This window comes from Sorex araneus, chromosome 1 (genome assembly GCF_027595985.1).
Source record: "Sorex araneus isolate mSorAra2 chromosome 1, mSorAra2.pri, whole genome shotgun sequence".
In the NCBI taxonomy this organism is placed as follows: Eukaryota; Metazoa; Chordata; class Mammalia; order Eulipotyphla; family Soricidae; genus Sorex; species Sorex araneus.
The window spans coordinates 201,332,493-201,360,457 of NC_073302.1; the positions used below are offsets into that span (position 1 = coordinate 201,332,493).

The 27,965-nt window shown below is 38.3% G+C and overlaps 1 protein-coding gene across 9 annotated transcripts in view; it reads right to left on the reverse strand.

Moving 5' to 3' along the window:
• Window positions 1–27,965, reverse strand: part of GALNT13 (polypeptide N-acetylgalactosaminyltransferase 13) — a 725,693-nt gene that overhangs the window by 614,807 nt on the left and 82,921 nt on the right. For 6 of the 9 annotated variants that reach the window (XM_055135847.1, XM_055135838.1, XM_055135818.1 and 3 more), the window contains exon 3: window positions 1,541–1,786. The exons of 1 other annotated variant lie outside the window; for it this stretch is intronic. In XM_055135847.1, coding sequence (XP_054991822.1) covers window positions 1,541–1,682 — 142 coding nt within the window. In that variant the 5' untranslated portion in view covers window positions 1,683–1,786. Of the gene's footprint in view, window positions 1–1,540; window positions 1,787–13,289; window positions 13,374–27,965 lie in introns of all 9 variants that reach the window. 2 more of the 9 variants (XM_055135827.1, XM_055135813.1) reach the window with 1 other exon arrangement.

Consider the following 27,965-nt stretch of genomic DNA (forward strand, 5'->3'; position numbering starts at 1 on the left):
CAACTAGTCAAACAGTATAGTAAAAGATTAGATACATTTCATAAAGAGCAAGATAACTGAACTGCAATGTGTTGCAAACTCAAGATTTCTGAAATATTATCCTCATAATTAATTTTGAAAATTCTCCTTAGTGTTCTTTCAAACCCCTTAGAGAGTATCAGTAACATTATGTTCCTATACACATTTTAAGAAATAACATCAAACGTACTTATAATATTAAAAGTGCATAAATATAAATATCAGCTGTATAATTTAATAATTTACCAAAACATTCTAACATTTCCACTGCCACTCAAAGATTACATTTTGTAATTTTTTGTTTTCTTTTGTTTTTTGTGGCCATATGTGGCAGTGCTCAGAGCTAACTTCTGGCTCTGCACTCAGAGATCATTTCTGAAGGAACTCAGGGGGCCATGTGGGGTGCTGGGAATTTAACTCAGGACAACTGAGTGGAAGGCTAGCATCTTCCCATTGTACTTGTGCTCCTGCCCACATTTTATGGTATGAATGAAGAAAACTTTCACAAATGAAAGAAATCGATATAAACTACATTACAAGGAAAAACATGTTCAATTCCAAGAGAATAAAACTAATTTCAAAAATCTTTAATTAAGAGCAATCATTTCTTAGAAATAATTTATAAATGTATTTCTAGATCTAGAAATCAACAGAAAGCTTTGAGAAAACTATGTGGAATAACTGTAGAAAATGAAAATTCATGACTTAGTGAATCACCATAATGCAAATTATTATCAATTTTCAGAACTTACTCTTTTCTAGTCATTAAAACTGGTCCATAAAGAGACAAACAATGAGTTTAAAGTAATGTTAGGGCTGAGGATGACAAAGTTAAAACCCATTTCTAGCATGTGTGAGGCCCCTGGTTACTTCTAGCACCACACATACACAAAAAAGTGACTATTATATATTTAAAACTGCATTTTATATCTTTTGCATTTAATCTAGGCAAGCACTGTTGAGTCCACAAGTTGTATCTGGCCATCAGTCATACTTTGTTTTTTTTAAAAAAAAGTGTGTGTGTGTGTGTGTGTGTGTGTGTGTGTGTGTCTGTCTGTCTGTCTGTCTGTCTGTGTGTCTGTGTGTCTATGTATGTGTGTGTGTACTGTTCTTGGAAATCTTTAGAGGTATAATGTGTAATTATATTTTGCTACAATCCTCACCATCTCAGTTTACTATTCCCCCATTTTATATTTGCTTTTGTCTCTGAGGGCTTATGTTTTTGGAAACCTAAATTGACAATTCTGTCCAATCTAAATGTCCATTAAATTGTCCTTTTGATACATTCCCAAAATAATGGAACTATAAGAATTGAAAAGTACCTTAAAGATTTTCTTTTTTAATTTCAACAAGACTTTTGAGACCAAAAAAGTAAACTCCCTGCAGTCTAAAAGTATATTAATGATTTGACAAATTTATTCTTCAAACCAGTAAACTTAAAAAATTCTTAGGTTTCATTTTTGTCAAATGTCTCCACCATACTCATCTCTATTAAAGCAATATTTGCTTCATAAGCACTTACCCCTGAGTGCAGGTAGCAGAGATCTCTCCTTCTTGTCATCACATTTGTTACATTCACTGAAGTACAGGAGTAAGAAGACATCAACCAGAACCCACATCAAGGAAGTGGCTAGGACCACCTTGCAGTAAACAAATCTCCTCATGTCTTTTCTTGATGTCTAGTTAGTACATAGATCAAAGATGGATACTACTAAGATAAATCCAAGCCACGGGGGTGAACTCCAGGATCAAAACAAGATACATCCCACTGAAATTAAAAAGAAAAAAAATCCATATTGTACAGGTTTTGGGTGTTTTTTTTTTGTTTAGTTTTTGCCTAAAGGAAATACAGAATAAAACACAAGTATTATTTAATGATTGCACATATGTGAATGACTGGATTCCAAATTAAAATCTGAAAGCTATAGCAAACAAGGTTACCAAAATTCTGATAACTGATCCTAGATCTGCCTAGCAATGCTAGGTGCATGATATTCAGCTTAACCTTGACAACTCTTTGATTTCTTCAAATTGTGTCTTTTATATCATAAGTTATGTTTCTATAGCACCAGTTTGCAAAACAGTGCAATTCTTATCTTACCCCTATTCAGCACTTTTGGGGATGAATTTTGCTAAAATAGAAACCATATACTGTAGTGACTCAGAGCTACTTTTATATATGGGTAGGCCTGGGTTAGCTAACTACTTTTCTGTGAGAGTAATCAAAGTCTCATTGTTTTTTAACCTTTAAAAAGAGAATAACATTGTCAACGCTGATATTTGCAATAAGGACAAAATGTAAGACTTGTAAAGCACCTTGCAGAATACATGGTTATAAAAATGTAACCTATAAAACAAACTTATAAATCTCATATTATTAAAATGAGTAATTATACCAAATTAAACACCAGGAAAGGCTTTAAAAAAAATCTGGGGGACTGCAGGTGTCCTCTCCATGTGAACCACCCTAGAACTCTACTGGAAGAAATTTCCTAGTCAGGCAGCCTTCCCACATGAATGCTCTATGGGAAAGAATTTTCCTGCAAGCAATTATGCCTACATGGAATTTGAACACAAACTCTGTGACAGCCCCTAAATGCTGCTAGACAGCTCCTGAATGCTTGGCTCCTCCCACAGGTTACACCAGTGGTAGATGTTGTTTACCTTTTGGGCAGTAGCTAACATGGCCACCAGTTAATCTCCCCCATCATATCCCATAAAATCCACATCTTGGCCTTTTATAGTTAACACTCACCAGGGCAGCCTAACTACACCAACCACATTAGGCCAATAGTCTATTAGCCCCAACTCCAATTGGCATTCCTGAAAAACCCATACAAAATTAGCTGTGAGTGCAGAAAACAATACAACCCTAATCAACGAGTAGAGTAGCAGAAGTTCAAGCAAAAACACACACTTCCTCATCAGTGAAAGAGGCTCCACACAAATACACAGGAATAGCAATTGGAAGGGGATTATCTTAGACAAGAAAAGAAAGGAACACCACCTACCTGGTTCTCCCAGAGTCCAGAGTCCTCCCTAGCAGTGAGGGGGAGGACAGAGGACTCTGATAGTGTATTGGAAAGAATCACCTCCAGGCTACCACAGGAACCTTAGGAAAACAGTGTAGAACTTTACCATGGGAAGTGGATGAAGATAGGAGGCTTGAAGTCTCAACAAAGAATATCCATCTACATAATCTCTCTGATAAAGAATTCAGAGACAAAAGGGTGAGGCCATTTACTAAGAACAAAGAAACAGGCAGATATAAAATCAGAAATAAAAGTAAAATCAGAAATGTCATTATTTTAAAAGTCAGTAAGTAAAATGCTAAACTCAAAGGAATCTCTCAACAACAGAGTAAAAGGAGCGTAAGACAGAATCAGTGAGCTTGAAGATGAGATGCAAAATACCTCCAAGCAACAGCAGAAGATGGAAAATAGACCTCAAATAAATCAATAGTAGACCAGGAACGTTGGGATGATCTCCAGAGGAATGAGATATGAATCACCTGAGTCCTAGAGGGAGAGGACGGCAACCAACGAGGAAGTTAACAGACATCATTGCTGGGCAGATTCCAGAGCTGAAGAATGCATGAGTTGAGATCCAAGAAGCCTGAAAGATGTAAACCAAAAGAGACCCTAATAAAAATACTCCAACACATATCGTAGTCTGAATGATAAAAATCATAGATGAAGATATATTACTGAAAGCAGCAAGGTAAAAGAAGGAAAATTCATACAAAGAAGTGTCCCTAAGGTTTACAGCAGACCTACCAAAAGAGAGCCTTGGTCTGAGGCCAGTGGTGGTATATACTAAAAATAAATAAATAAATAAAACTTAATGAAATGAAGGTCTCACTAATAATACTTTATCTAGCTAGTCCCTCATTCTGATTTTAAATGAAATTTAAATTTCATTTAAATTTCATGAAAAACAACAGCTCAGAATCTTCATAGACTCAAAACCAATTTTGAAAGAAGAACTGAAGGAGCTACCTTAAGGCAAGACAAACCTCACAAACAAACATCTACAGAAAGATGGCACAAAACCCTCAGGAGAAAAATCTTTCTGAATGACAATGGTCTGAACATACCAACTAACAGATAGGGAGTGGCAAAATGGATTTAAAAATTGAATCCAACATGCATATCAGCAACCCATTTGAATAGCCCAAGCAAACATAGACTCAAAGTCAAAGAATGAAAATCAATTCTTCAAGCAAATAAGTTCTTCAAAAAGGCTAGGGTGGCCATGCCAGTATTAGACAACAAGAGCTCAGGCTAGAGAGCGAAGGTCATTTCTTAATAATCAAGGGATCATGAAGAAATTGTACTCCTAAACATATATGCAAACAATGAGGGACCCCCAAAATACTGAAGACAACTGCTAGGAGACTTCAAAAAGAACATTGAGTGCAACACAGTAGTTGGAGCTTTAAAACCACTTTTTCACCTCAATGAGGCTAAAGCTCAAGAAGGAAACACTAGCCTTTCATGGTGGCAATGGAAGACAGAGGGTTAATTGAGATATGCAGGACTTTTCATCACCAAATGGCTGAATACACATTCTTCTCCAGTACACATGGGACATTCTCCAAGATAGACCACATGGTGGGCCACAAAACATGCTTCCATAAAATCACGAAGATAAAAATTGTATCAGCTATCTTCTCAGACCATGATGCACTGAAAATAGAAGTTAATCACACACAGAACTAGAAAATCAAATCAAACACCTGGAAATTAAACAGCTCATTACTGAACAAGTTGGCCAGAGAGGAAATTAAAGAAGAAATCAGAAGATTCCTGGTAACAAACAAGAATGAGGACATAAGCTACCAGAACTTGTGGGGCACAGCAAAAGTATTTTTAAGAAGAAAGTTGATATCTCTGCAATAATTCATCAAAAAGAATGAAAGAGTCCACAAAAATAACTTGACTTCACAGCTTAAGACCTTAGAAAATTAGCAGGAAAAAAGGAGCCCAAGCTAGGCATGGAAAAGGAAAAATATAAAAGGTAGAGCAAAGATTAATGAGCTGAAATAAGAAAATAAAATCCAAAAGATCAATGAAACCAAGAGCTGGTTCTTTGAAAAAATAAATAAGATAGATAGCAAAACTCACAAAGTAAAAGAGAGAACCCTAAAAAAAAAGTCAGAAATGAATAGAAGGACATCCCAACAGAAACCACAGAAACCCAAAGGATCATCAGTGATTAGTTTGATAATATTTATGACATGAAATAAGAATCTTAAAGAAATTAATAAATTCTTGGCTTCCTGTAACTTCCCAAGGAAGAAAAATGATTTGGAATTTATGAACAGACCTATCACACTACTGAGGAAATTCAAATGGTATCAAAAGTTTTCCCAAGCCCAGGTCCAGATTAATTCACTAGCAAATTCTTTCAAGCCTTTAAATAGTACCTACTGCAAATCCTTTTCAAACTTTTCCAGAAAACTGAAGAAACAGAAACACTATCAAATAGTTTGTATAAAGCAAACGTCACCCTGATACTAAACGTAGACAGAGATACCACAAAAGAAGAGGACAGGTCGATATTTCTGATGAACACAAAGGCAAAGATCCTCAACAAAATACTGGCAAATAGGATACAATGGCCCATGAAAAAGATAATACACCATGACCAAGTAGGATTCATACCAAAAATGCAGGATGGTTTAACACTCACAAGTCAATCCAAAATAAATAAATAAATGAATAAGCCATAGCAATAAAAGAAAAAATTAAAACCACGGTATTATCAATACATGCAGAGAAAGTATTTGACAAGATCCAATACCTGTTCTTCATAATAATAATAATAATAAACCTCTCAACAAATGGGAACTGAAGAAAATTTTCTTAATATATTCAAAGGTATTTATCACAAACCCAAAGCAAGTATTATTCTCAATGGGGGAAAGCTAGTCCCCTTCCATCAAAGAGAAAGCAAGATATAAGGTTGCCCACTCTCACAACTCTCACTCAATATGATACTGGAATTATTTTCCATAACTATTATGCAAGTAAATAATATCAAATGCATCCAGATAGGAAAGGAAGTAGTCAAACTTTCACTGTTTCTAGATGACATGACACTATATTTAGAAAATCCTGAAGTCTCTACAAAAAAAGCTCTGAGAAACAATAGATTTGTATACTAAAGTGGCAGGTTAGAAAATCAATAAGCAATAGTCCATGGCCTTCTTACATACAAATAATAAAAGGGAATAAATATATTTTAAAGTGGGAAGAGTAGATGAATGGGAACCTCCTCAAATAAAAAATATTAATAACCTAGATAAATTCAAAGCTGCGGAGAGTGAAATGGGCCCTCTGCGCCTAAAGACTTTGATTCCAGAGACCTAACATTAACACATCCGGGCATCCAGCGCAGCTTCTTATAACAATGCACTGGGACTGTGAACTGGGCTACAACTCTGTACTGCCCAGGGGTGGATCTTTCCTCCCCACCCTGTCTTCCTGCACGGAAAATGGTGGCGGCAGCAGCATCCACATGGCAGGAGCCATCTTCTAAAACTCCTAACCCAGAGGTATACAATTTTTACACTTGGGGCTCCTAGGGAATCATGGGAAATGGGTGTAACTGGCACGTCCTCGGCCCAGATAAATTCGGAGCTGCTGAGAGTGAAACGGACCCTCTGCGCCTAAAGACTTTGACTCCAGAGACTTCTTACAGCAATGCACTGGGACTGTGAGCTGGGCTATGCAATTTCTGGCAGAATTTTCCCTGGATTTTATACAGAAATCTAAAACTGCACGGACGCAACTTAATGTCTATAATTGTCACAATGTGAAACAGTTCCTTTTTAACAGGTCTGACTTGGGGGGGGGGACTCCAAATTATTACAGTGAGTGTTTGTTGAAATATTGAAGGTTATTAAAGTAGCAGCCACTTCTCTGGACTGTGAACTAAGCAACAGCCCCAAGCCAGCCGAGAAGAGGAAATATCCCTCTTTCCTGGTTGTTTCCCATTTTCAGGGAGAAACATGGCGTGGCGTCCACCATACTATGAGGTGCAGGAAGGAGGATGGGGGGGGGGAAGGAAAAAGAAAAAGGAAAAAAAGAGTTATGTACTTGGAGCAGTGGGGCTACATATCTCTTCATTCTCAGCAATGGAAAACTAATTATCAAATGCTTCCTTGGTAGTAGGGCTGTCTTTCTTGGGGGGAAACTCCAACAACAATAGTGAGTTTTGTGTTGAAATATGGAATGTAATCAAGGTAAAGAGAAAATGAAGTGATATTCATCAGTTATACAGTTGGGGGTGGGGGTATACTGGGGTTTTTGGTGGTGGAATATGAGCACTGGTGAAGGAATGGGTGTTTGAATATTGTATAACTGAGACATAAACCTGAGAACTTTGTAACTTTCCACATGGTGATTCAATAAAAATTAAATATATATATTAATAGCCAAAATGTCCATGAAGAAATTGTTCTTTATCAATAATCATCAAGGGCATGCAAATCAAAATATCCATGAGATATCTCACACTATAGAAGCTGGCACATATCAAAACGAGTAAGAACAATCAGTGATGCAGATGCAGGCAAAAAGGGACTCTCCTTCATTGTTGGTGGAAATGCTGACTGGTCCAAATTTTTTAAAAACATGGACATTCCTCAAAAAATAATAAATTGAGATTCTAGGAGACCCTGCAATACCCTGGGGGCCTCAAAACAATGCAGAAAAGCCATCTGTACTTTTATATTAATCGCAACACTATTCACAATAGCCAAAATCTGGAGACAATCAAGGACCCAAAAACAGATTACTGGATAGAGAAGTTGTGGTACATCTACAGAATGCAACACTGTAAAGCCACCAAGAATAATAAAGTCATGAAATTGCTTATAAATACAGGAAGAGTATCATGCTAAGTGAAATGAGTCAGCAAGAGATAGACATAGAAAGATTGCACTCACTTGTGGAATACAAAAAAACATAGGAAGAAACTATACCCAAGAATAGTAGAAACAGTACAAAAGAAGGCCTGGAATTTCATGGTTGAAAGTTTTTCATAAATAAAGGGAGAAGGGTGCATTTAGGGCAGAGAAGGAACCACTATGATAATGATAGTTTGATATTTGGAAATGCTCACTTTAGACAAGAAATGAGTCCTGAAGACGTAAACTCATACATGATAAAAAGTAAAGAGAGAAAAAAAAAGTGTCTGCCATAGAGGCAGGCTTCTGGGAAGAGGCAGAGGAGGGAAGGGCGGAGGTGGGGAGGGGAGCTGGGGATATTGATGGTGGGAAATGTACACAGCTAAAGGGATGGATATTGGAACACTGTATGATTCAAACCCAACAGTGAACAACTTTGTAACTGTGTATCTCACAGTGATTCAGTTAAAAAAGATAGAGATGGAGGGGAAAAAAACCACCTGGGGAATTTAGCATTGTAGGTGGGTTCAATCGTCAATGTCTCATATGGTCATTTCACTTCACCCTACCCTCCAGCTAAGCCAAGAATGATCCCTGAGTGCTGGTTAGAAGTAAGTATTGAGCACCATGGGTGTGATGAAAACAACAACAACAACAACAACAATCAAAAGAAAAAAGATATAATTTACAAAACCATCTAGGGAAGGAGAAACACAGGATAGCCGGGAAGGTGTTGCCAAAAGATCTGAGCAGTCAGGTGTGGAAAAAAAAGCATAGAAACAAAAGCAACAACATCTGGGATCTGGGATATCATCAATGGCCTGGAGGAGGCCTAGAATTCAATCCTTGACATGACATGATCCCCTGAGCACTGATGGAAGCGACTCCTGAACACTGAGCTAGAAATGACCCTCTGAGCATTACCAGGTGTGACCCCAAAATAAAACCTAAAACCATTAAGTCTGCACAGAAATTGCCCACAATTGCAGTATATTTTAAGAAGGATAGTACGCAATCAAAAGATGATCACATGAGACTTACTAGGTGCCCAAGACATTGGGGACACTCCATGGGCCTCCAATTCCCTCACTCTCTGCCATGAGGACTGCATCAGCTAAGGCCTAGTTTCAGTACAATCTGGTAGACCTGAGAACTTACACTTTCTGTTTGCCCCACTGTGGAGAGAGTTCTCTCCAGTACCAGGGGTTGCAGGGAAACCGAGAATCACAAACACACATCCACTCAACTATTCTTCCACTGTTCACAGTAAGAACAAATGGGAAAACTACAGAGTTCTAATTCAATGCCACAATAACCTGCTAAGAGCTCTCATAAACAGGTAGAACTATATCTACACTTGCATGTCCCACTGAAATATCTTTACACAGTAATGGAAATAGAGTAACAAAGGTAGCACTACAGCACTGTCGTCCTGTTGTTCATCAATTTGCTCGAGCAGGCACCAATAACATCTCCATTGTGAGACTTGTTGTTACTGCTTTTGGCATATTGAATATGCCACGGGTAGCTTGCCAGGCTCTGCCGTACGGACGGGATATTCTCGGTAGCTTGCCAGGTTCTCCAAAAGGGACGGAAGAATCAAATCCGGGTTGGCCATGTGCAAAGCAAACACCCTACCCCACTGTGCTATTGCTCCAGTAACAAAGGTATAATCAGTAACACATTTGTGTAAAATAACAAATCAGATGGATGCTCCAATAGCCAGGAGTGTCAAGTGTCAGCACATCAATATATATAAAAACAATGGGAAACAGAGGATTTAAGTTGCACTGGCAGACAGAGACAAGTTCAGTCAAGTATTTAAGTTCATCAAAATTCTGAAGGCTGGCCAACGATGATCTCAAATCAACACCATATCCAGTGGTAATAGAAATTAAGCAAGCCCTGGAAGAGAAATCCAATCAACTCAAAGAAGAATTGATTGAGAGTATGAAAGAATCCATACAAATGGAATTGAAGGATCTAAAGTATACAATAGCAAGCCACAGCAATAGAATTCAGAATGCTGAGAGCAGTATCAATGAACTTGAAGACAAAATGAAAGTCATCCATAATAGTGAAAAGAAAAGAAAAGAAAAGAAAAGAAAAGAAAAGAAAAGAAAAGAAAAGAAAAGAAAAGAAAAGGAATAGAAGAGAATGTAAGATATACCACGATCAAGTAGAATTCATCCCAGGGATAAAGAGATTTTTCAACATAAGCAAATCAAAGCAATGAGCATAATACACCACATGAATAAAATGAAAGATAAAATTATTCTGATCATATCAATCAATGCAAAGAAAGCTTTCAACAAGATACAACACTTATTCATGATTTTAAAAAAAAAACCTTAACAAAATAGGGTGTAGAAGAAACCTTTCTCAAGATTTCTGTGCCCAGCTATAAAAAAAAAAAAAAAAACTCATGGTCAATGCCATTCTCAAATTCTGAAAAATTGAACAAATTACCTCTGAGAACAGGAACAACGCAAGAAAATTCACTGTGTACATTTGTTGTTGTTGTTTGGTTTGGCTTGGTTTGGTTTGGGGGCCATACCTGGTGGAGCTCAGGGTTTACTGCTGACTCTGTTCTCAGGGATCACTTCTGGAAGGACATGGGGGAACCATATGGGGTGCCAAGGATCAAACCAAGTCAGCCTCATGAAAGGCCTGTGCCCTACCCACTGAGGTATCTCTACAACCCTTGCCTTTATTTTTATTCAATCTTGTATTAGAAATCCTAGTAATAGCAATCAGGCAAGAAAAATAAACCAAATAATCCAAATTGGAAAAGAAGACTAGTATCCCTATTTGTAAGTGACACATTAATATAAATGAAGACTCTCAAGAGTCCCCTAAAGTGTTCTTACAGACAATAAACCAATGCAGCAATGGAGTTGGCTACAAAATCAACATACAAAAATCTGTTAGATTCTTATCTGCAAATAATGAACTAGAAAAGAAAGATATCAAAGAATCTACTCCATTCAAAATAGTGTCCAAAAACATGATGTACCTAGAAATCAACTTAACAGAAAGTATGAGTGATCTCTATCTTGAAAGATTAAGAAAGAGATAAAAGAATAACTTAGGAAATGGAAAAATATTTCATAATCATTAGCTGGAAGAATTAGTATTGTCAAAATGACAATCCTACCTAAATTACTGTATAGACTGAACACAATCCCTATACAAGTTCAGATAATTTTCTTCAAGGGCTTATAACAGTCAATAATAAAAATTATATGAATTCATATAAAACCCCAAATAGGCAATGCCATACTGATAAAAAAAGAAATTGAGATGTATCTCATTACCTAACTTGGAACTATACAATAAAGCTATAGTGATCAGAATTGCATGCAACTGGAAAAAGGATTCTGACCAATGTGTTAAAATCTATTACCCAAAGACAATTCACCAGATCTACCATCAGCTAATTTCCTAAAGTTGCTGGGAACATGTAATGGAGTAAAATAACCTCTGCAACAAATGGTACTGGAGGAACTGAATAACCAAAAAAAAGAAAATTAAAGTATGTCCATATTCACAGTTTACCAAAAAGCCAGTTCCAAGTGGATCAAAGATATTGAGATTAAGCCAGAATCCATAGCATACATTGAGGAAAACAGGCAGAATGTTCAAAAGAAAGAAAGAAGGAAAGAAAGAAAAAGAAAGAAAGAAAGAAAGAAAGAAAGAAAGAAAGAAAGAAAGAAAGAAAGAAAGAAAGAAAGAAAGAAAGAAAGAAAGAAAGAAAGAAGGGAGGGAGGGAGGGAGGGAGGGAGGGAGGGAGGGAGGGAGGGAGGGAGGAAGGAAGGAAGGAAGGAAGGAAGGAAGGAAGGAAGGAAGGAAGGAAGGAAGGAAGGAAGGAAGGAAGGAAGGAAGGAAGGAAGGAAGGAAGAGAAAAAAAGAAAAGAAAAGTAAAAGAAGCTCGGTCTATATCTCATACTTTACACAAAAGTCAGGTCAAAATGTATCAAAGACCTTAAGATTATATCAGAATCTATACTGTATATTGACAAAAATGTAAACAAAATGCTCTCAAATTTCAACTTAAAAAGGTATTTTCAATGATATAATTCCATTGGTGAATGCAACAGAAACAAAAATAAACAAATGGGACCACATCAAATTAAAAAGTTTCTGCATAACTGAAGAAACACAGACTAAAACTAAAAACATCCAAATGAATGGGAGAAAATATTTTCACTTAGAACATCAGAAAAAGTTTAAATATCGAAGATATAAAAAGTACTCACAAAGATCAACCCAACCCTCACTCCTATAAAAACTTTATCCAAAAATGCGGAAGACACTTCTCTGAAGAGACTGATAGCCAGCAGGCACATGGAGATGCTCACCATCACTTATTATCAGGAAAATAGTGAGTGATTATTTTCAAATCAACATGACAATGAGGTATTATTCATACCAGTGAGAATGGCACATATATAAGCAACAACAACAACAACATGGGGAAAATCTGGACCCAGAGATAGTACACATTTAAAGGCATTTGCCTTATAAAGCTCCCAATCTAGGTTTAATTCGTGGGGTCCACACGGTACCCAAAGCTCTTCCACGAGTGATCTCAAAGTGCAGAGAAAAAAGTAAGCCCTGAATGTTCCTAGGTGTTGTCCACACACAACAATAAAACAAACAACCAAAACCTGGAAACAATCTGAGTTTCCAAGGATATGCAAAATGTTCACAAAATGAACCCTCATCCATTGCTGGTTGAACTGTTGTCTATTTCAAACCCTACAGAATAAAGTATGTGCACTTTGAGCAGAAAAGTAAGAATTGATCTACCATATAACCCAGCAATTATACTTGGTATCTACTCATGAGGACACAAAAATGTTCATTCTATAGGATCACCATTATCACTGTGGCACTCAGCACAATAGTGAGGAGCAATAGCCCAGCAGATAGGGTGTTTGCCTTGCATGCAACCAACCTGGGTTTGATTCCTCTGACTCTCTCGGAGAGCCCAGCAAGCTACCAAGAGTAGCTTGCCTGCATGGCAGAGCCTGGCAAGCTACCCGTGGCATATTCGATATGCCAAAAACAGTAACAAAAAGTCTCTTAATGGAGATGTTACTGGTGCCCATTCGAGCAAATCGATGAGCAACGGGAAGACAGTGATACAGTGATACAGTGATGAAATCAACTTAGGTGTCTAAGGACAGATGAATGGATAACAAAGCTGTGTTTCAGATATACACGATTGAATATATGCAGCTTCAAGGAATGATGAAAGCATGTGGTTAGCTGAAACTTGGATGAAACTGGAGAATATTATGTCAAAGGATATGAGTCAAAAAAAGGACAAATACTGGATGATCTCGCTTACCTGTGGAATACAGAATAAGAGGATGAGGGAAAGCAATTTACCAAATGTGGGGACATCTAGATTTCCTTGATTCCATGAGAATGACTGGGAAGAAAAGAAATCACGTGGGGTATTAGGAGATGGCTCACAGTAACAGTGGTAGCAGTCAAGTGCCATTGGCACATGGATTATATAGAGGTTTGGTATATAAATATATCTAAACTACTGAGCCAATACCAAACTGTAACACCAAACTTAAAAATAAGCCTGTATAGAGGCAGCTGCAAGCTGGGGGTACCGGGGGATCTGGGCACTAAGCAGAGGAAGTAGACACTGGTGGTGAGATTGGGGCTAGAATATGTATGCCTTAAATTCAGCTATGGATAACTTAAAAATTTTAAAGTAATTTTTCAAAATTATCAAATGAGATCATTTTGTAATTATTTCATAATTTTCTTATTAATTATTAAATTAACAATTAATAATCATTGAATAATTAATTCACTGTCATTGTATCACTGTCATTCCATTGCTCATATTTGCTCGAGCGGGCACCAGTAACGTCTCCATTGTGAGACTTGTTGTTACTGTTTTGGCATATTGAATATGCCACAGATAGCTTGCCAGGTGGTTCTGCCATGCGGGCGGGAAATGGTAGTTGGCCATGCTCTCCGAGAGGGATGGAGGAATTGAACCCGGGTTGGCTGCGTGCAAGGCAAATGCCTTACCCGCTGTGCTCAATTATTATTTTGTAATAATTTTGTAATTGTGTAATCCCATTAGTGGCTAACATCCAGAGACTATAAAACAAAACTCCTGGAAACAACATCTGATAGCCTAATTCTCCCTCTTGGAGAACCTGATAAGCTACCGAGAATTTACTGCCCGCAGGGGAGAGCCTGGCAAACTCCCTGTGGCGGATTCATATGCCAAATACAGTAACAATGATGGGTCTCATTCCCCTGATCCTGAAGAGCTTCTAATGCGGCACCATTGGGAAGGATGAGTAAAAATAGGCTGCTAAAATCTCAGGGCTAGGATAAATGGAGACTTTACTGGGCCCGCACAAGCAAATCATTGATCAATGGGATGACAATGATACAGTGATACAGTGATCAAATGAGACATATTAGTATAAATTGGATTAGAATAATCACAATTATAAAAATCACAATGAAGGTTTATGTATAATTATTGAAAGATATTCAAAATAAGCATACTATTAGTGAATTATATGCTATATAATTTTTTACATATTGCATGCTGCAATAACTGACTAGACAATTCACTTATTACAATGTAGTAAATATATCAAATCAAAATACTTTCATGTAATTTGTCACAGTGAAAAAAACTACCAAATAAACTATAAGATTGTCGATTTGTGTAAGATAATATGTGTATCAATAATACGTGCTATCGATGTGTATATATCAATAATATGTACTACTGATGTAAAAATATCACTGTCATTGTCACTGTCATCCCATTGCTCATTGATTTGCTCGAGTGGGCACCAGTAACATCTCCATTGTGAGACTTGTTACTCCTTTCTTTTTTTGGCATATCGAATACGCCACAGGTAGCTTGACAGGCTTTGCCGTGCAGGTGAGATACTCTCAGTTGCTTGCCAGGCTCTACGAGAAGGACGGAGGAACTGAACCTGAGTCGGCTTCATGCAACGCAAATGCCCTACCAGCTGTTCTATCTCTCCAGTCCTGTAAAAATATATGTACCAATAATATGATTATTGATGTGTAAAAAAAGTATTGACTGCCATTAGGGAAAACAGCAACTAGGTACAAGTATACTTGAAATATTTCTCAAGATAAAAACATCAAGGTTAAATTCACTGAGGCAAACGCTTTTGAAATTAATCACATCTGACTTTTCATCATGAAAAGTTGCTTATTGTAACCTATGAATTATTCCAAATACAAAATTTGCATAATGTGACACTTTAAAATCATTACAACAGAGTCTACCCTCAACATCTACCTCAAATTTAATTTATTCCACATACCTTCTCAAAATCAAAGATAAAAAATGTAAGAATATAAGGAATACATTGTATTGGACATGATTTATTTTCTTTAAAAATAACATGCCAATTGCCCACTAAATCTTATTCTGACTCACTTTTCTTTACAACTCATAATTAAATATTGAACCTCAGTTTATATACCAGGTAACCAAGAAAGCATCTCTACACATTAATATTTTTCTTGCTTTGTGTACACAGTACTGAATGTGGGGTGTGAGACAATTAAGCTACCAATCTGTCAAAGTTCCAGCTAATAAATTCTGTCATTTACTTTGGTCCCATATAAAGTTCAATGGGTTTATTTTACACAAAGTTCCACCCCGTCCCACAAAAAAAAATTATCTATAAAACCAATTTTTTCCAAGTAACCATAGCCATATTTTAAAATACCTACAGTTCATATATATATTGCTTATAAATGGATAGACATGGAGAGTATCGTGCTGAATGAAATGGGTCAGACGGAGGACAGAGGTAGAATGACTACACTTCTTGGGGGGATATAAAAAACATAATATGATACTAATACCCAAAGTCAGTAGAAACAATGTCTAGGAGGATTGGTCCATGGTTGGAAATCTGCCTCAAGTGCTGGGGAAGAAGGCAGTTAGAATAAAGAAGTAACTACCATGACGAAGATACTTAGAAAGAATCACTCTGGATAAGAACTGCGTGCTGAAAGTAGGTAAAGGAACAAGCATGATAATCTCTCAGTAAATGTATACAAACCATACTGCAAAAAAAGGGGAGAGAAATAGAGAGAGAGAGAAGAGAGAGAGAGAGAGAGAGAGAAAGAGTGAGAGAGAGAGAGAGAAAGAGAGAGAGAGAGAGAGAAGCAAAGTGCCTGCCATAAAGACAGTTTGGGGAAGGGTGTGGCAAGAGGGAAACCAGGAACATTAGTGGTGGGAAATGTACACTGGTGGAAGGGTGGGTATTGGAACATTATAACTGAAACCAGATCATGACAGCTTTGTAAGTATGTATCTCAGGGAGATTCAATAAAAAACAAAGATTCTATATAACAGATGTGTGTATCATTCAAATACCTTATTATGCAATAAGTATCTATAGTAAAAAGATAATAGACCTGTGATTTAAAAAATAATTTAGGAACACATTTTATTTCTCTATGCTTTGTTTTCTTTAGAACATATTCCCTCCCATTCACCTCACAAAAATATTGTGGCTTATGCAAAATAATTAAAACCTTTTTAAAGAAAAATAAGAATATTAATATCATAGAAAATGTAAAACCACTTCATGTGAAATGTTAAAATGTCTAATATCACTCATCTAATAAGAGTCTAATAATTGAGATTATTGAGATTCTTATCTAAATTTTATAAGAGAAAGTGAAATCACTGCAAGGCTTTTTCAAAGTATTCTATTTTTAAAGCCTGATGGATTTACATACAAAGATATTAGTATTGAATAAAGTCTAAGCTTACTATTATATTTGATTAAAAATTAGTTTGCTGCTAAATGTTTATTTATGTGTCCTTCCTTAATTATTCATGCTTTGAATGATATCTTTTTCTGGAGTGATAGCACAGCGGTAGGGCATTCGCCTTTCACGTGGCCGACCCATGTTCGATTCCTCTGCCCCTCTCAGAGAGCCCGGCAAGCTACCGAGAGAATCGCACCCACACAGCAGATCCTGGCAAGGAAATTTTATCTGCCCTCTCTTGTAAAGAAGTTATATATTATTACAAAAATTATTTTTACAAAAAACTTTTTATTGATTGAGGTACTGTGACAATACTATTAATGTTATTTTCCTGCATATATCTTAATATGACAACAATCTGGAACAAAACACAACCACACCAATCAACACAACCACAGTTGGTAACTTTAAATTATGTTTAATTTAAAGAATCAACATTTGTATTATATTTTTATTCCAGTAAACCGTAATTTATTTGCAAACATAGCTCTGTTTCTTGGCCAAACCCATGTTCTGTAATATCACTGGCTTGCCAAGCTAATATGGAACATGACCAAGTTTGCAATAAGCACGGACCCTTCTATCAAAAAATGTGACATGACCCCTTTTCTAATTTATCTTTTGACCATAGTTATTTCTCTCTATAAATATTTTTCTAGGGATAAAAACAGGAACAGACTCAAAGTACTAATATCAAGTACCCTTGAGCCAATTAAATTAACTTTCCTTTTATTCTTACACACAATAATGATTACTGATATCAAACATTACAGATTTTTATATTAAAATATGTACTACTTTTACTTGAGGCAGTCTTTATAAAATAACTCACAAACCTTCCTTATTCTGTATATCCTTCCTTCACTCTCTTTCTGAGCACTCCCCTTCTCACAATACATTGAAAGTTGTTTTGTTTCAAGTATGTTCTCCTCCTTCCACAGTAAGTACACTCTGTGAGAACAGCATCTCACATCTCTTACTTTGGTCTTATCTCACACCAATATATCTAGGTTTTAAAAACTCCAACACTGGATACTAAGGAGCTGAACTATAGCCCCTTCCTCTACGCACATGGAAAAAAAAATTCTGAGGTCCTAACCACAAGTATTTTTTTAATCAGATTGTTTTTATAGATAGCAACTTTAAAGAGGAAATTAATGTAAAATAAGTTCATGTGATTGCATCCTAATCCAATATGAATGGAATCATTAGTATACACTCTCACAGAGAAGACCACGGACAAAGTAGATGGTCATCTGATAAACCAAGGAGAGAGGCCTTAGAAAAAAATCAATATTCTTGACAGACTGATTTTGAAGTTGTAATATGCACTGTAGCACTGTCTTCCCGAGTTGTTCATCGATTTGCTCCAGCTGGCACCAGTAACGTCTCCATTGTGAGATTTGTTGTTACTGTTTTTGGCATATTGAATATGCCATGGGTAGCTTGCCAGGTTCTGCAGTGCGGGCCAGATACTCTCGGTAGTCTGCCAGGCTCTTGGAGACGGGCAGAGGAATCGAACATGGGTCAGCCGCGTGCAAGGCAAACGCCCTACCCGCTGTACTATCACTCTAGTCCGAAATTGTAATATATGTGAGAAAAATGAAACTATGTTGTTTACATCACCTGACCTGCGATATTTTGTTATTGAGGTCCCAGCAAGTTGGGAGAAAAGTCCCTTTTGGTCTGCTTTGAAGTGAAGCTTGTTGCAACGTATATTTACTATCACAGGTCAATGCTCCAGTGGGAGAAGACCTGGGGACAGGATGTGTTCGGCAGATGTGTGGGGGACAGCCTATGCATTATGATCACAAACGAAAAATGTAATCTTATCTAACGAACTATAATGAAACAATGTAATTCTATCTATAGAACTGTAATGAAACAATGTAATCCTATCTATAGAACTAAGATGAAACGCATGTTTGTTCTAACCACTGTGACTACATGACTAACTGCAAATACTTACGCCTATATAAACCTTGTTTGCTCACCCCGCGTTCTGTGCCCGCCCGCGGCAGCGGGCCAGCTCGGAGCACCCCAGCCCCACCAGGCAGGTCTCAGTCATTCGCCCACCGCGCCTGACCCCTCCCTCCCGTGTCTGACAGGTACATTGGCTCTTCCCCTTAGAGACCCTGTGCCACCCGGAAAAGCGCCCACCGCGTTCCGAGCCCGCCCGTGGTAGCAGGGCAGCTCGGAGCACCCCAGCACCGCCGGGCAGGTCTCAGTCATTCGCCCAGCCTGACCCCGCCCTCCAATATCCGAACAGGTTAGGGGCATGTCCTCTCGTTAGGGGGCGTGGCCTCAAAGTGAGCGTGGCCTCTTTCCGGAGCACAGGCCTCTAACGCGGCCGCAGGTATTTTTTTTACCATTCCATGCATTGTCCTTTGGCCACAATTAATAGAACCCATTCCTCCGAAGAACACCCTGATCATCTTAGTTACAATATGTTAATACTCAACTAACCTAGCCTATCCTAACTTCACGAAAACTGTCAATGAACACATCAACTTGCACAGAAAAGTCCTTTGTCAAAAGAGCATAGCCCAAAATCTTCAGCTGAGGTTCCTCCCAAGCTAACGAGAGCTCCAGATAGTAAAGCCCATAACAACATGAAGAAACAGAAAAAATCCCCACCACCAGGAGAGAGTCAAGAAAATATCTCACTAACCTCAGCAGCGACGTCCCAGAAATATACCCTCCTCTCAGATAAAGAATTCAGAGAGGAAATTGTGAGGATGGTTCACGAACTCAAAGAAACTATGGAACGAACATCCAATAAATTAAGGGAGGATATGGATGCAGCATTGGAACGCTCCACCAAGATAATCCAGGAAGAAATGAGAGCAGAAATTTCAAAGCTACAAACAGAAGTCACACAACTAAAAGAATCAGTAGATGAAATTAAAAACTCCCTAGGAGCCCTCAATAGTAGAATGAATACAGCCGAAGACAGAATCAGTGAGCTTGAAGATGAGCTGCACAAAGCATATAGGCAACAACAAATAATGGCAAAAGATCTCAAAATGGCTCTAGAGCGAGTTAGAGTCCTAGGGGATGACCTCAGGAGAAACAACATAAGAATCATGGGAGTCCCGGAACCACATGGAACCAATCCCAATGAAAAAAACACCATTAAAGACATCATTGCTAAAAAATTCCCAGAGCTAGAGAATGCGAACATTCCAGATCCAAGGAGTCCGAAGGGTGCCAGCTAAAAGGGACCCAAATAGAAAATCCCCAAGGCATATCATAGTCAGAATGATGGATGCCGTGGATAGAGACACAATACTGCAAGCAGCAAGATCAAAGAAGGAGATCATATACAAAGGTGCACCCCTTAGATTCAGAGCAGACCTATCAGAAGAAACCCTCCAAGCCCGAAGACAATGGTGGGATATAGTGAAAAAAACTTCATGAAATGAACGCCTCACCAAGAATACTCTACCCGGCTAACCTCTCAGTTAAACTTGAAGGAACCATAAACTATTTAATGGACAAGCAACAGTTCAGGAACTTCATAGACTCAAGACCAAATTTAAAAGAAGGACTCAAAGGGCTACTATAAGACAAGGAAAAAGACCTATAAGAACAACAAACCTTACAGAAAAATGGCACAAAATCCCATGACAATAATTTCTCTTAATGTTAACGGGCTAAATGGACCAAACGAGAGGCACAGAATGGCAAAGTGGATTCGGAAACTAAACCCAACTTTCTACTGCCTACAAGAAACACATCTGAATAGCCAGAACAAACACAGACTAAAAATCAAAGGATGGAAAACAATCCTGCAAGCAAACAGCCCCCTCAAAAAAAAGCAGGGGTGGCCATACTAGTATCTGATAGCATAGATTTGAGGCTGAAAAAGATCAGAAGGGACAGCAAAGGTCATTTTATATTCATCAAGGGATATATACAACAGGAAGAAATCACACTCCTAAATGTATACGCACCTAATGTACGACCAGCTAAATACTTAAAAGAACTCCTAACAGAATTTAAGGAGGACATAATTAGCACCACGATAGTAGTTGGAGATTTCAACACTGCCTTATCAACTCTGGATAGATCGACAAGAACAACACTCAGCAAGGAAACGATGGTCCTGAAGGAAGAAATGGAGGAGAGAGGGCCTATACAGGGCTATACACCCCGAAAAGAAAGAATACACATTCTTTTCCAGCGCACACAGAACGTTTTCCCAAACAAACCATGTTCTGGGCCACAAATTATACCTTAATATGCACTGAAGATGGAAGTTAATCACGCACAGACGCGGAGAACCAAATCAAACACTTGGAAATTAAATAACTCACTACTGAACAATGAGTGGGTCACAGAGGAAATCAAGGAAGAAATGAAGAGATACCTCGAAACAAATGAGAATGAAGACACAAGCTACCAGAACCTATGGGACGCAGCTAAAGCTGTGTTAAGGGGAAAATTTATAGCTCTGCAAGCCTTCCTCAGAAAGGAAGAAAGGGCCTATAGAGATAGCTTGACTTCGCAGCTCAAGATCTTAGAAGAGGACCAGCAAAAGGAACCCAAACCAGCTCGAAGGAAAGAAATAATAAAACTTAGACCAGAAATTAACAATAATAGTGAATTTTTTGTTGAAATATTGAATGCAATCAAAGTAAAGTGAAATTTACCAGTTACACGTGCGGGGTGGGGGGCTCTGGAAGTGGGGGGTGGGGGGAGGTATACTGTGATTCTTGGTGGTGGAATATGTGCATTGGTGAAGGGATGGGTGTTCCAGCATTATATTACTGAGACTTAAACCTGAAAGCTTTGTAACTTTCCACATGGTGATTCTATAAAAGAATAAAATATATATAAAAAAGACGAAAGCCCCCCCGAAAAGAAAGATCTCAACATCAGACCAGAATCCATAAGGTACATGGAAGACAAGGTTGGCAAAACCCTCCACGACATTGAGGCTAAAGGTATTTTCAAAGATGACATGCCACTGGCCAAGCAAGTGAAAAAAGAGATAAACAAATGGGACTATCTTAAACTAAGAAGCTTCTGCACCTCAAAAGAAACTGTGACCCAGAGACTGGCCCACATCCCAAAAAACAAAATCAACCGCTGTTGGCGTGGATGTGGGGAGAAAGGGACTCTCCTTAATTGCTGGTGAGAATGCAGACTGGTTCAGCCCTTTTGGAAAACAAAATTGACAATTCTCAAAAAATTAGAAATTGAGCTTCCATTTCACCCAACAATACCACTCCTGGAAATATATCCCGGAGAGTCAAAAAGGTGTAGTAGAAATGACATCTGCATTTGTATGTTCATTGCAGCACTGTTTACAATAGCCACAATCTGGAAAAAAAACAGAGTGCCCCAAAACAGATAACTCATTAAAGAAACTCTGGTACATCTACACAATGGAATAGTATGTAGCTTTCAGAAAACATGAAGTCATGAAATTTGCATATAAGTGGATCAACATGGAAAGTATCATGTTGAATGAAATGAGTCAGAAAGAAAGATACAGACATAGAAAGACTGCACTCATATGTGGAATATAAAGTAGCTGAGAGGTACAAGTTTGCAATGATGCAATTTCTGGCAGATATTTCTCTGGACTTAGTTACTAAAATACAGAATTCCAAAACCTTGTGGCCGCTACTGCGGCTGCTCAATCTCATATCTCTTCATTCTCAGCAATGGAAAACAAATTATCAAATGCTTCCTTTTCAGCAGGTCCGACTTTAGGGGGGAGAAACTCCAAATAATAATAGTGAGTTTTTTGTTGAAATATTGAATGTAATCAAAGTAAAGTGAAAGTAAAGTGAAATCTATCAGTTACACAGGCGGGGTGGGGGCTGGGGAGGTGGGGGGGTAGAGGGGAATACTGTGATTCTTGGCAGTGGAATATGTGCACTGGTGAAGGGATGGGTGTTTGAGCATTGTATAATTGAGACTTAAACCGGAAAGCTTTGTTTCTTTCCACATGGTGATTCAATAAAAGAACACATTAAAAAAAGAAAAAGAAAGAAACTGTAACCAAAATACACAGACAGTCTACAGAATGGAAAAGGATATTCACCCAATACCCATCTGATAAGGGGTTGACATCAAGGATATACAAGGCACTAGTTGAATTCTACAAAAAGAAAACATCCAACCCCATCAGAAAATGGGGGGCGGGAATGAATAGAAGTTTTCTCAAAGAAAAAATCCCAATAGCTAAAGACACATAAGAAAATGCTCTTCATCACTAATCATCAGGCAGATGCAGATTAAAACAACAATGAGATATCATTTCACACCACAGTGACTGGCCCACATCCAAAAGAATAAAAGCAACCAGTGTTGGCGCAGATGTGGGGAGAAAGGGACTCTCCTTCACTGCTTGTTGGAATGCCGACTGGTTCAGCCCTTTTGGAAAACAATATGAACGTTTCTCAAAAAATTAGAAATTGAGCTCCCATTTGACCCAGCAATACCACTTCTGGGAATATATCCCATAGAGGCAAATAGCTATAGTAGAAATGACATTTTCATCTGTATGTTCATTGCAGCACTGTTTACAATAGCCAAAGTCTGGAAAAACACCAGAGTGCCCAAAAAGAGATGACTGGTTAAAGAAACTTTGGTACATCTACACAATGGAATACTATGCAGCTGTTAGAAAAGATGAAGTAATGAAATTTGCATATAAATGGATCAATATGGAAAGTATCATGTTAAGTGAAATGAGTCAGAAAAAGAGAGACAGAAATAGAAAGATCGCACTCATCTGTGGAATATAAAGTAACAGAATGGGAGACTAACACCCACGAGTAGTAGAGATAAGGACCAGGAGGTCTGCCCCATGGCTTGGAAATTTGCCTCACATACTGGGGGAAAAGGAAGCAGAGATAGAAAAGGGAACACCAAGTAGTGGATGTTTGGAGGAACCAATCAGGTTGAAAGATGCAAAGTAGACTATAGACTGAATATGAAGGCCACTCAATACCTCTGTTGCAATCTACAACACCCAAAAGGAGAGAGAACCAAAGGGAATGCTCTGCTGCAAAGGCAGGGTGGGGGTGGTGGGAAGGTTACTGGGAACATTGGTGGAGGAGAATGGGCATTGGTAGAGGGATGGGTAAACGATCACTGTATGACTGAAATGCAAACACGAAAGTTCATACATTTGTAATTGGACCTCATGGTAATTCACTAGTAAAAAATTTTAAAAAACATAAAAAAAAACCTTGTTTGCTCAATAAATCGGAACAGCTTTACAGGACCCCCACCGTGCTCGTGTGCTTATTCCTTATTTCTTGGAGGAGGCGGTGGCAAGATTTGCTCCTTTTTCCTGCTCTTTTTCCTCCCTCTAGCTGGAGGGAAGCTCGACCCTGTACTCAGGACTGCGCGGCGGCCCTTGCTAGATGGGGGGAGCACGCTGAACAGAGAAGACCCCAACACCAGCAAACTAACACAATGGTTAATTCTATCTTTCCACTACTCTATTCCTAAACTGAAGCAGACTGACAGGACTGGAACGGGTCCTGTCTCCCCCACACTGCTGCCTGTCCTCAAATTCAATTTAAGAATTCACACACAGTACACGTGGACTTCATTGCTCCCAGCAAACAACAGTTTCCAGTTTTAGTTTCCTCTACTCCGCACAATTGATTCTCAGGGAACCATGTAGTGCCAGAAATCAAACTTTGGCTGGGCACGTGCTAGGCATACTCCCTAACCACTGTACTATCTCCTGATTCTCCCCTATCCACCCCTCTGTGGGTGTTCCTAAAACCAACAGGCTTTAGACCCTGCCACTCTAGGAAAGCCCTTTTGGTATGACTGTATCATAACCTCCATTGTGAGTCCTGGTTTTGATACAGTCCTTGTTTGAAACAAGGTTTTGATACAGTCATGCCAAAACTAATCCTTAATTACAATCTTATCTGTTTCCTTGGCAGTATTTTAACAAGCTTGGCCAAAAAATACTGTGCTATTTCCTAACAAATCTTTTCTTGCACATCCATTATCTGAAGTCTCAAATTCCACAATCTCTATAGATCTGACCTGCCTCTCATCATATTCTAGACCCAGTCCAGCATCACTGCCTTGAAATACTGCCTACAAACAAGGAAATGGCATGAGTGATAGAGCAAAATACTAATAAATGTAACTGCCTGAGTTGGCTCACTAGTTCTGTGTAGCCCCGGAGTACCAATAAGCATTACTCGCTATAACCAATAGCCCTCAAGCACAAAATCATCATACTACCACAATCATGTCAAGTAAAAATACTCTGCCCTCTACACACCAAGCAGCACTATATGTTATGTCTATATCAAGACAAATATATGTCTATATCAATAAAATGTTTCTTTAATTCTTTAAAAACAAACATTGCTGATATATATTTTGCTTACCTTAAAATTCACCTTTTAGGGGCTTGAGTGATAGCACAGCGGGTAGGGCATTTGCCTTGCACGCGGCCAACCCGGGTTCGATTCCCAGCATCCCATATGGTCCCCTGAGCACCGCCAGGGTAATTCCTGAGTGCAGAGCCAGGAGTAACCCCTGTGCAGAGCCAGGTATGACCCAAAAAGCAAAAAAAAAAAATTCACCTTTTATAATGTATAATAGAGGATCAGAGATATAGAACAGAGATTAAGGGGCTTGCCCTGCACACTGCTGCTCCTGGTTTAATATCTGAAACCATGTATTGCACTTCTATACATGGCCAAGAGTAGCCCCTGAGCCCAGAGTCAGGAGAAAGCTTGGAGGGCCCCACATGTGGGGCCCCCAAATGCAAAAATAATTTCAAATTTATTTCATTTTATTTATAAGAATGATTTGTAGCTAATTTTGCTTCATACACCACAATAATTTTTTAAAAAGTGAAAAAAAGGTGTCTTGAAAATTAGTCATCTAGGCCCAGTTTAGATGATCTCCGTTGTGCCAGCAGCATACTAGGCATCTAAGTCAGGAGCCAGCCAAACTGATGTCTTCTTCTTTCTGATCAAAGGTTGACCTGATTCCCCCTGTGCCCTGGAGCTTCTACACAACCTGCATCATTTGGTGTTTGAGGCCTTGGTGTCAACCATGAACGTGTGTGCTGTTGTCTTCTCTCATCCTCCAGGCTGAGTCAGGAGTCAGAAAGAAGTCAATGGCAACACAGCAGTCAAGCTCACTTCTTCGAAGAGGTCATTTCTGAGATGGGCTGCCTGCAGAGCTCCACTGCAGGGCTTCTGAAAGGTAGATGAGGTGTGGAATCTCTGTTCTTATGGTTTCTTCTCTTTTTTTGCCTGTGGACACCTTTCAGCACTACTTTCTTGGTTTTCAAAACATTAGCTTTGACTTCAGCTTTGAGAGGGTAGAGGTTTCCTTCTTGGTCTCCAGCACCATCTTCTTGAAAAGTGTTTCCCAGAATTAATTTTCCTTACTCTTTTTGAAGTTAAACAAATTTGTTTTGATTTAGTTTGGTTTTGAGTCCATCCAGCAGTGTTGGGCTTACCCTTGGCTCTGTGCTCAGGCATCACTCCTGGGAGTGCTTGGAGGACTTATGGAGCAACAGGGATCAAATACGGATGGGCCAGAAGCAAGGTAAATGCCCCACCTGTTGACCTATTGCTCTGGTCCCTAACGTTTGTTTGTTTTTAATTATTATAGTATGCGTTAGAGGGTTACATTAGCACCAAAGTATATAGAACTAAAGTACAATTTTACTATTCCCCAATACACACATGAACCTTATCACCTTCTCACTGTCCCCATATCACCTTCAATCCAGCCACTATTCCTTCCCACCCCACTTCCTACAGTTTCAGGATCTGTATTGAAATCCAAGGTTAATGGCTTTTCGCTGTCTGGTAATATCATTTTTCTTATTTTGTTCATGATATCCCACAGATGACTGAGACCACCCAGTATTTGTCCTCTCTCAAACTTCATTCAGTGTGGTACTTTCCAGTTCCACCCACACTGCAGCAAATTGCATGGTTATAGGGAATTTTAGAAGATGAAAGAATAAAAAGCAGATCTCCTTTGCTTTAACTTCCCAGTTGTCTCACTGCTTCTAGGTAATGACAAAATCTACTTTCTAATCACTATATAATTTTGAATTTTGAACATTGTATATAAATGGAATCACATGGCATGTGGTTCAGTTGAATATCTATCCATGTACATGTTTAGAATCAATTCATGATACAGCAGATACCAGTATTTTGTAATCCTTGCCAAATAATATTCCATTGCACAGAGATACATAAATTTTGGTGTACCAATTTATTATACGATCCATATTTGGGTTGTTTCCACACTTTGATATCACAACCAATGCAGGTATGAACATTCATGTACAAGCTTTTGTATGACCACAGTATTCATTTCTCTTGCTTACATACATAAATAATAGTATGATCATTCAGTCATATGCAATTCTTAACTGCAATTCCATGATGTTTTATTCTCCATGCTCCATAATAGCTGATCCTGTTAAAATTGAAGTGTAATCACGTTTCTTTACGGTCAACTCATTATTTCTAACACATTTAAGATAAATTCCAAATTTGTGTCTCCACTTATAAATACCTAAACAAATCAGGACTTGTATGCCTCTCTACTTCCACCTTTTATCTCTCTCTACATTATGATCTATGATGTTACCTTGAGTACCCTCTGGAACATTATTTTGCTCAAATGCACACCGACACACTCTTCACCATTTAATCTGGTCTCTTCTCAAATATACCCCAGAGTTCTTTTTTTGGATTAAGTTAAAGAAATTAATGGCATTCATCACCTATGCCAAATATTTCATACTTTATTCAGATTACATTTCATTAATACATGATAACTTGTTCTTATTGACTTACCCATGAAGTTATGCCTTCTAGTCTAGGTGTGATCCTTTTTATGTGGCAGGGTATACACCCTGTCCTGTTCTAAGACCACTTCTACTCATTGCTTCTGGTCACTCCCAGAATCAGTGGTACCTGGGATCAAACCCAGGCATCCCACATGCAAAGTATGTGCTCAAATTCCCTTTGATTTATCTTCCCTCTATCCACTATTCTTAAAACAGAAAAATATTTCTGCTACAAAATATGTGCTCTATAAAAAGCAACAAAAATTCTTTTAAAAAATAATGTGAAAAGGAAACTTAGGAGACCTTATAAAAATAGAGAGGATTTAAAACGTATGAAAGTAGAAATGAAAACTTAAAACATTAAATACTCTTTAGTTT